General features: G+C 38.2%; 1 protein-coding gene across 1 annotated transcript; it reads right to left on the bottom strand.

Annotated features, from left to right (window-relative positions):
• Positions 1–7,502: 7,502 nt before the first annotated feature.
• LOC122639720 (transcription factor TCP4-like) lies at positions 7,503–9,247 on the bottom strand. The gene is made up of 2 exons (XM_043832642.1): positions 7,939–9,247; positions 7,503–7,829 (listed from the first exon to the last, which is right to left on the bottom strand). Exon 1 carries the CDS (start codon positions 9,238–9,240, stop codon positions 7,969–7,971), a length of 1,272 nt encoding a protein of 423 aa, XP_043688577.1. The 5' UTR covers positions 9,241–9,247; the 3' UTR covers positions 7,503–7,829; positions 7,939–7,968.
• Positions 9,248–10,105: the final 858 nt, after the last annotated feature.

Raw genomic sequence — 10,105 nt, 5'->3', positions numbered from 1 at the left:
ATTTCTCGTGAGGATGCTTGGGGTTTGCCAATGTTAAGAATATAACCTTTTTTCTGTTTGGGGTAGGGAGGGAGCTATTGCTTTGAGTGTTCGAGTGGTTAGTTTTGTGTATCTTGGTCTCTGTTGGGCGTGGGGTAAGGCAGGAATGTCCCCCCTTGTATTCTTTTCTATTTTGGGTAATTTTAATAAAATTTCAGGGCTGACCCGGGTCCCAGGTAAGATTCGGGGTAGAAAAAAAAAAAAATAGCAGAAGCTTTTCAATATATATTTTTTTGTTTTTCTAATTTTCTTGTATTACCAACCCCAATTTCTTTCCAACCAATATAAGATATTTAGGGAACCATAAATTGATCCAATCAACAGGTGGGACAGCAAAATGGATCAAAGATTGCAAATGACGACAGATAATCTATGCTGTTTAATCAGAGTGGAAACTTTATCATACCCCAAAATGTGATGGGAGAACTAAACGAGGTCATAAATAAATTAATAAGCTTTTCAAAATGACTATTGACCAGGTTTCTTATCCCCAAAATAAATACTTAAAAGTAGGGGGAATCACATGGATGGGTGTTTGTTATAATAAGAGCTTGGACCACTGTTCATGAACAATGAAATCATATAGCCAACCAACAATTTGCTATACATAAAGTAAGTTCTTGACAAGAACTCACATGCGTGAGAATTTTCTTCTATATTATCATTTTGGAACACTTTAATTTACAATGACATTTAACCCAAAAAAAAAAAAAAATTTAAATGTAACAATGGCATCTATAATAGTATGAAAGATCCAATGATTTGCCTTATACCATATAGAATAGATGTAGTTTGTGACATCAAGTTAGAAAAAAGCAATATTTAGAAAATAAAAGGATGAGGACTAGATATGACTATCTTTGCTCAATAACATAAATAATATATGGCAAGAGATCTTTACTAAATCGCATGGTCTTTACATAATCGTTTGGGCCAATGGGTGAGCACGCCTGGGTATCTATCCAGGGGATACAGGCGTCATCTCACGGTGTCATGTGAGAGGGCTTAGGAAACACCACCAAGTAGAGATCTTTTTTTCATAATATTATATATATGGTTTTCTTAATCATCACTATGCCTAGTAAAGTATAATGCTTCATTATGTGTCATCTTGCAATATGTGGGTTAGTCCATGTGATAGAGGACCAGACAAGCATTTCATTGATACAATTTCAACTTAAAATGAGTAGAGGTAGTAACTAAAATTACAAAATATGTCATTTTGTATTTTATATTCATCTTCATTTGTTAGCATTTTTGTAATTTTACTAAAAACTTGAATTAGAGTTTGAGTAACTTTTTTTGCTCACTTTGGACTAAAGTTTAGCAATTGAGATTTATGTGGGGTCCTGTATCACATGGACGTACTAACCCATGTATTGTCAAGTGATAAATAATGAACCATTATACTTCACTTGGCATATTAATGATGTCTGTAAGGACCTAATAATAATAATAATAATAATAATAAAGGAGAAAGAGAGCTACTTGGTCGCATGTGGTGCGCGGCCCCTACACCCAGACATTGGACCACTTGAAATGATCGTCGCCCCAATGCCGAAATCCTTGAAGGCGTGGTGGTCATTTCGCATGACCTCGTATCTGGGTGCAGGGGCCATGCATTGCACGCGACCAGGTAGCTTCTTTCCCTCATAATAATAATAATAAATCACTTTCCTTATTTTTAAAACCCTTTTTTATCTATGACTAAAATAACTTTTACAAATAAAACAAGAGGCGAAAAAATAAAATTACAATCTGATTGTAACCAACCTTGGTTACAACATCTAGTTTTTCCAGACAGGCCAATTTAAAAAATTAAAATCAATTAAAGAAAAAGAGTTAAATACAAGGCAGCATATAAGGTGACATGCATAGATTAGGATATTGATTACAGAAGCAAGCAGAGAGGCAGGGGAGAAGAAGAATTGAATACAATATAGTTGTGTGGTAGGCAATGTGTCAATTTTACAAATATTAGGGACTGGAAGACAAGGTGTCATTGTTGGATGGATCCTTCTGATCAAGAAGCTGCGTTTGGAAAACACATAAAAAATTTTGAAATTAAATTATTGGAATCTTTTTTAAATTTGGGTTCATAAATCCTATTCATAATAACACAGTACTGAGTCAATGCAATGCCTTCCCACATGGGAGACCGTTATCTCTCAAAGGTTGTGAAACTTGGAATGTCACCCAGTTAGATATCCAAAGTCCTACAGCTACAGTTACCCATGTTATCAGGGCCTTTGCCTCGTGCCCTATCTACCCTAAGCCCACAGTTCTATGACATCCTTATGAATGCCAATAGTCTTTAGCAATGGTTGGGGAAGGGAAGAGTGGTTTTTAGGTTTGCTAGCTCCCTCCACCCAAAAATAAACATAAACTACTCAACATAAACGAGAAGAAAAGTTTGAGTCAACGGACGGTTCCTCATTAAAATAGAACAAAAATTTAATAAAGGACAAGAGATTGTTTGGTCGTGTAGCACCTGCACCCATAGTTCGAAAACTTGTCTCATTTTGGTGTCTCAATTAGGTTGTGACAATCAAAACTTCAAAATTTTAGTAAAATATCATTGAAAAATTGTAATTTTTTTTAATGAGTTTTGTTTGGTTATTTTTGGGTATCAAAAACCTAAATGACCAAAATGAGTAAAATACCAACATGAAACAATTGAAATAACCGAAATTTTGACAAAACGGTGCATTCTTTAGACAAAAAAGAGCGAGATTTTCGAAACGAAACGATTGAAATTTTCAGTCAAAAATTGTCTATTTTGGGTTTCGACATTTTGATTGATGTATTGTCTCAGGGATTCAAAATTACAGAAATAAATTTTGTCAAGTTTTTGAACCATGCTTGCACGAGTGCGGGAGCCAATAAAAACATACGTGGGTCATCAACATAGAAGTGATTTTTTATTTTATTTTATGGGAGATATGATTATACTTTCATGTGCTCCTATATCTAGGCATAGGAGCCACGCGACCCGATAGCATTCTTTTTTCCTTAAAATCATATTTGTCAAAAAAATAAATAAAAAGAAGAAATTAAAAAAAAAAAAAGAGTGGAGCACCACTGGAGTTTTGTGCTTAGTGCTGCACCACCCAATATGGTTTTCAACCATTTATTCTGATTTGGGAAGCATGTGAAATAGAATCTTTCCCCTTATGGTGTATGTGTTTGTATGTGTATGGCATATGAAGAAGAACCAGAGTGAACTCACATCTCTGCCGTCATCACCCAAAATAGGAGTAGAGATTTAAAGAGTGAAACCATTTCTTCCCTAAAAGTTTAAAACCCTTTTTCCACAGAAAAAATTAAAAAAAATGACTTTTTACTTGGAGGAAAGTGACATGGTTAAAACACATTTGATGTACCTTTCAATCTATTCATATCTATCTATCTATCTCTAGGTAAAGGACCAATAATGCCTAAGATATTTTTTCCAATGTTTAAACCAATATAATATTACAATTGGATGGAAATAGAAATGTGAAAGGCTACTTCATTTAATCTAAGTGCCCAAATCCAGTTTATTTGTCTCCAACCTTCATGGAGCCGACAATTTTAACTCCAAATAATCACCTCTTTTAAAGAAGATGGAAGCAACCAAAACATACCTAGGTTGCCCTAAACAGTTTAGGGTAACCTGAATAAACCCTAGGATTACATCCTAGATTTACTGGTGAATCTAATGCAAGGGAGTGGGCAAAGGGGGACCAAAGGGGTATTAAGTCCTTATGAGCTTAGGTTTATATCCAATAACATAAACTTGTCACTAACTTAAATGAGTAATTAAGTCAGTTAAAATATTTTGATTTATTCATTTACTTGGGACCAAATAGGTATCAGGTCCTTTGTGACCTTAGGTTTGTGTCCAATAACACAAACTTTTTCACTAACTTAATGACTAAGTAACAATTAAATCTTTTTTATTTATTCATTTAGTAGGGACCAAAGAAGGATCAGGTCCTTGTGACAATAGGTTTGTATCCAATAACATTAACTTTTCACTAACTTAATAAGTTTCAGTTTGTGTCCAATAGCAATTTTTTTTCACTAACTTTAATGTCTTAAGTTTCACTTAAATCTTTTTATTTATTCATATCTCTCTCTCTCTCTCTCTCTCTCTCTCTCTCTCCCCCTTCGCTATGGTTTAGTGAAGTCCAATAATTCCACAATGAAAAACTTGGGCTAAGAGGAGGAAATAATTCTCTATGAGTAGGAAAATTTTTTAATGGGTAGTTTATCCATGTAACAATGGAATATATTGTTTCCAAAATCACAAGACAAATTTGAGTCATCCATTTTTAAGTTTTTTGTTTTTTAATTAAATTGTCTATTCCCACTTGAGTTTGGACAGCGCACAATAATGTTTAGAATATTGACACGTACGCATGAACATACATGAGATGTGTGCCAATACACAAGGGGTTATTTGACTTAGGGCACGAGATCGTTGTTTGGCCCTTGTATCAGAACAACGACCATTAAGAACGCACACAGGGGCATCAACATGGATGTGATTTTTTATTTCACAAGAGAGGGAGAGGCCGTAATTTCACACGCTCTTATGTTTGGGCGTAGGAGCCACGTGATCAAGCAATAGTTTTTTTCTCTTGATTGAATGACTGAAATTTAATACATGACTAATCTAAACCATGTTCTCTCTATCCACTGGTTAGAATGAACATATCATCTGTCTACATGGTAGAATAATTGACTTGTGACTTTTGAAAAAATAATAGGCCGTTGTGACAATAACAATCCACCTAAAATGTAATGATACCTTTAGCCAAAAAAAGGGAGAAGACACCATCGAAGAAACCTACAACAAATGAAGCAAACAAGAAGGAAGAAGAAAGAGAGATAAATGTCTAACAAAAGGGGATCATTAGGAAGATTTTCCTTCTTGGTTATCTTTGATGAAGAGATGAATCCCCTTCTATAAGTAATAAATGTGACTGATACCTTTAAGGAAAAGGTTCCCTGCGTTGCCTATTAAGGAAGCCTTTCCAAGATTTACCCACTTTATAGTACCACATGCTAGGAGTTATATCGGAATTTTCTATTATATTTTTTTTTGGTAAAGAATTTTGACTGTTATATAAATACTGTATGGTATAGAGTATAGACTAGAATTTGATAAAATTTTAGTTCACATATAAACTCATACTTACAATAATACCAGGTAACATGAAGGAGCCTTTAGAAGTTTTCAAGTGCAAACCAGGATTAAGATGGATGAAATTAAACGTAGAGTCGTAGATGGGTGTTCTATAGGAAACCTAGGGTGATCTAGAACATGTGGAATCGTGCGTGGCAACCTAGGCAAGACATGACATTCATTTCAACAATTTATTGATATTAAAACAATGGGAAAAAGTTCTCGGTCTGGGAGTGTGGCCTACGCCAGCACTCCCATGAGTCTATCTTTCTCCTCCCCATGTGAAAAGACACCTCTGTCCCCTTATTTTAAAGAGGAGAGAGATAGACACATGGGAGTGCTGACGTAGGCCACACTCCCGTACAGAAAATTGCTTCCCTAAAACAATATATGAAGCAGAATTTGTGAGTCTTGTGGAAGGGATTGCGATGGCCAAGAATACGGGTGTAAACAATCTATGGATTGAGACTAATTCAGTTTCAATGGTTCTTGTTGTTCATGCTAACAATGTTCCTCGATTCGTAGCAAAGCTGTTTATATCTTCTTTCATTTTTAAATCAAATTTGTTGAAAAATTTCAATTTACTACATAGAAATAAACACAATTGCTGGCTTCTTGATGAAAGATGATACAAAATGAGGCTTTTCATTGTGATTAACTTGCCTTCAATGCATCTTGTAGACCTAGATATCGATTTTCTAGGTAGAATTTAAGAGTTCCAACTGATGGCATTATCGAAGGTAGTAATATCCTAAATTGCTTTGTCTTTTGTATCCGGGTATGTCTAGACGTTAAATTTTGTATTCCTTTTTCATTCTTTTAATACAATCTGATCTTCTAGCCAAAAATAAAAAAAATAAAAAAATCCTACTTCCGGATATTTTCCATTATTTTTAAATCATCAATTTATTTTTGACTAATTTTAAGAAATTGAACTTCTTTTATGACTTCTCAATGATTATTTTGCCACTTTGCCACTTTGCCAACTATGTTGAGATCGAAACTTCACACATAAACCGGGGTACCCACTATAATTGCACTCCTATACTGCTATATGGCAAACATCAAAACTTTACATGGAGGCTTCCCTAATTATTAAAAAAAAAAAAAAAAAACTTACTATCATAGCACCAAATTATTGGTAGGATATCTCCAAGAGAAAAAACAAGGAGGGAAAAAGTATGAAAGAACTACATCCATACTGATTGAAGTTGAAAGAGTTGTTTCAGTCAGTCATAAATAGTCTTCCAGGACATGTCCTTGGCTAGCTCAAGGACTTCCATTGTTTTTTGTTTTTTTGTTTTGGATAGAAACCTATTTTTCACATAGATATATACTCAATACTTTAATAATGTTATCAATTACCCCAACACCATAAGCCAACATTATATGAAACCTAACAACAACTTGGTTGTAGCTCAACACAACCTAACAACAACTTTAACCCAAAAAAAAACAGGCCTAACAACAGAGCTCTCTCTCTTTTTTCTCTTCTACTGGGACCATACGATGATGGCCGGACAGTGCACACTACATTTGATATCTCTCTTAGATTCATGATATCAAATATCTATTGTTTTGAGACTCACTTTAGTTTTAAGTTTTTTTTTTTTGGGTAGAACTTTAGTTTAAGTTGGGGTATGTCCTTTCCATTATTCACTCATTACTTTCTGCAACATTGCAACACCACCTTCCCCTCTGTACCTACTTTTCTTCAGTACCTCATACACATAGCAATGATTACTGATTAGTGAGGGAATGATGCAACTTGCGAGAGACACAAAACCATGATGGGTTTTCAATTTCCATTGTTGAAAGGCAAGTTTTGTGAAATAATAAGAAATGGAGAGGAACTTGGTTTAAGCAACAAACTGTTCATGGACAAGGACTTCTTATCTGCTCCCCAAAATCCCACACTCTTTGGACAAGATTCAAGTTTTTTTTTAAACACTGATAGAGATGTTAAAAGATCTCTCCATTCACTTTGGGGGTTTGAGGAAATTGTTAAAGAAATAACAGTTTCTTAAAAGAACTAGAACAGCTACCAAACAATCACAATTAAGAACTCTTATCAACCTTTCTCACAACAGAAGACCATTTCTTGATATTTCTTACTAGAAGAAAAGACCTCTCCTTTCTCTCATTTTTGGGAATATGAAAGCAACAGCCCATACTATTTCAATTCTGCTCAAGAGAGTAGTTTTCTTTTCTTTGGGTGTATAATCAATGGCCTTCCCACCAGAGAGAATTCTCAGTGGAATTGGACACTTTAGATGGAAAAGATGATAGCTTTATAAGAACAAACATAGTCTTTTCTTCTCCCCCTGAGTAAAAACATTAACGGAAAGACAGGGAAAACAGAATCCAAAGTCTTACAGTAGCACAGGAATCAAACAAAGATAGAACAAAGTGGAGCTCAAAGAGCCCATCTAAACAGGAAAACAGGAAAGCTGGAAATATAAGATAAACTAACTCATGCAAGCGAACCGGGGACAGAACAACCTGAGAATCCACACAGATTTCTTCTTCCCACGGTTAGCCATTGATGCAAGAAACCGAAAATCTCTTCTTCCTCGTTACAGATTCATTTGGGCTCATCCATCAAGAAAGAGAATTCCTGAGACAAAATAAGGGAGAAGAGACCAGAGGGTTCGAACGAAAATGCCGATTAATGGATGAGAATAGCCAATTGAAACAATTTGAGAAAATGTGTGTGGGAGAATTACCTGATGAAGGGAGAATTTCGGTTTGTGCACTCAATGCCGTGAAACAGAGGAAGCAGAGGACGGCTTGTCGGAAACAGCGTCGTGCTCCTCTTCACCTTGAATTCGTGCTGGAATGCGGAAGCCGGAGAATCCACCTGAAGCAAATCCGATGCCAGAGATTGAAGATTGATGAACTGAAGCTGCTTGATGATGATGATCGGCTGCAGGAATCTGCGGATCCATCCAAGCGCGAACTGAAGGTGAGTTACTGGACTGAAGGGGTCCCCTCTGAGAAAAGAACTGGTTTTGGCCTAGAAACGGTTGCAGCAGCTGTGGTGAATGGAAGACGAATCCTCCTTCACCTCCTCCTGAGCTGCTGCTTGTATCCGTTCCGGCATTCCAAGCAACCATTCTCCGATACCGTGTTGTATCCGTCGCTGTATGCTGATGCTGCTGTGGCGGCTCTTCAGACCAAGCGGCGGAGGCGGTATCAAACGCCAATGGAGCTGAACCAGAGAAAAGGGCCTGTTCGGCCGAAGGATTGGAAGATTGATGATGGTGTTGCTGCTGCTGGTGTAGAAGGATTGGGTCTTGAAAGGACTGTAGTGAGAGACGAAGATCTTGAGCTTGGCTGCTGGTTCTGGAGAGAAGGTCTGGGGGGTAGTTCTGGAAATGGATGGAAGACGAGGATGCAGCAGCACCCATGGGGAAGAAGGATTTTATGGTGTCGGCAATGGAATCTGAGTCTAGAGAAGGGGGCAGGAAGCTGGAGCTGTGGTTTCGGTTGGGATTGTTCATCTGCTGCTGCTGATGCTGAAAAAGAAACCCAGAAGGCGTTGGCTCGGCAGCAGCCATGGGCCTCTTACTCGAACCAACCACTGCAGTGTCAGTTTTGTGGCGGAAATGAAGCCCGTTCTCCTCTTGGTGGCCTTGCTCGAGTGTTTGAGCAGTGTTGGCAGGAGGAGGAGCTGCAGCACTGCTACTGGTGGTGGTGATGATGGTGGTGGTTGGGGTCCAAGCAGGAAGCTGGGCGAGCTCGTCTATTGCACCTTTGGCCTTCTTGATGAGCCAATCGACGGCCTTGCTGGGTCGGTCGTAGCCCAATCGGTCCTGAACGTCGTAGAACTGAATAGCAGTGTGAGCAGACAAACGAACCCTTCGGTCGCGAGGACCCTTTGCAGTGCAGACCTTGCTGTGCCTGTCTTTCCTTCCTGTGGATCGGACAATGTGGCCTCCTTGTACTTCTACGATCTCTCCCCCTCCGGGGGCGGTGATCCTCATTCCCAATCTCGACGATTGTTGAGGTTGCTGAGTCTCTCCCATCCTCTCCCCAAATCTCGCATATTCGATACTCCGTTGCTCCAAAGATGAGGCCAAAGTTGCAGTAGCAGTAGCAGATGATGAGGAAGAAGGAGAAGCAGAAGATAAGTAAGATCGCTTCTTGAGGGGTTGGATCTGTTGGTGGGTACGGTCGTCTAATGCCTCCCCATCCAATCTTCCATGGAATAACTGCTGTTGCTGCTGCTGCTGCTGCTGTTGTTGTTGTTGTTCTTGCTGCTGCTGATAGTGTTGTTGCTGAAGATAGACATGAGACCCATGAAAGTGAAACCCTTGTTGCTGTTGCAGCTGCAGCTGAAGTGGTTGTTCTAAGCGAAGAAGATGATGTTCTTCTTCTTCGGAATGGTCTTGATCTTCCTCTTCCTCTTCGCCGTCGTCTTCTTCTAGTCTTGTTGGTTTTAGAGATTGGTGAAGATGATGCCTCTGAAGCTGTTGCTGATGATGATTCCTCTGAGGATCCAGACTCAGACCCCCCTTCTTTCCTTGTTCCAGCTTTTGATTTCTTACACTTTTTCTTATTACTGATGACTATCTTCACTGTCCCTAGTTGGCTCAATCCTCGAGTTCTTTTTCCCCTTGTGTTGCTTCTTCTTTTGCCTAATCTGTATCTCCTGCAACTGCCTCTCTTCTGAAACCTGATCTTGTTGCTGCTGCTTCTCCCAAAAGGCCTTGCCATTCAACTCTCCAAATTCCATCACCCGACACCACCTAACCCCAAAACGGAAAACCCCAATACAGCCAGAAATTTAGACAATACAGATACCCTTTTACCTTTTCCGTCTTCAGTTGTATCTCTCTCTCACACTCTCTCTACTTATCTTTCTATTCGAGGAGGAGTTATCTCTTCAAC

Source organism: Telopea speciosissima, chromosome 9 (assembly GCF_018873765.1).
Source record: "Telopea speciosissima isolate NSW1024214 ecotype Mountain lineage chromosome 9, Tspe_v1, whole genome shotgun sequence".
NCBI lineage: Eukaryota > Viridiplantae > Streptophyta > Magnoliopsida > Proteales > Proteaceae > Telopea > Telopea speciosissima.
The sequence above is the reverse complement of the archived record's forward strand: the minus strand, read 5'-3'. Positions and strand labels throughout refer to the sequence as shown.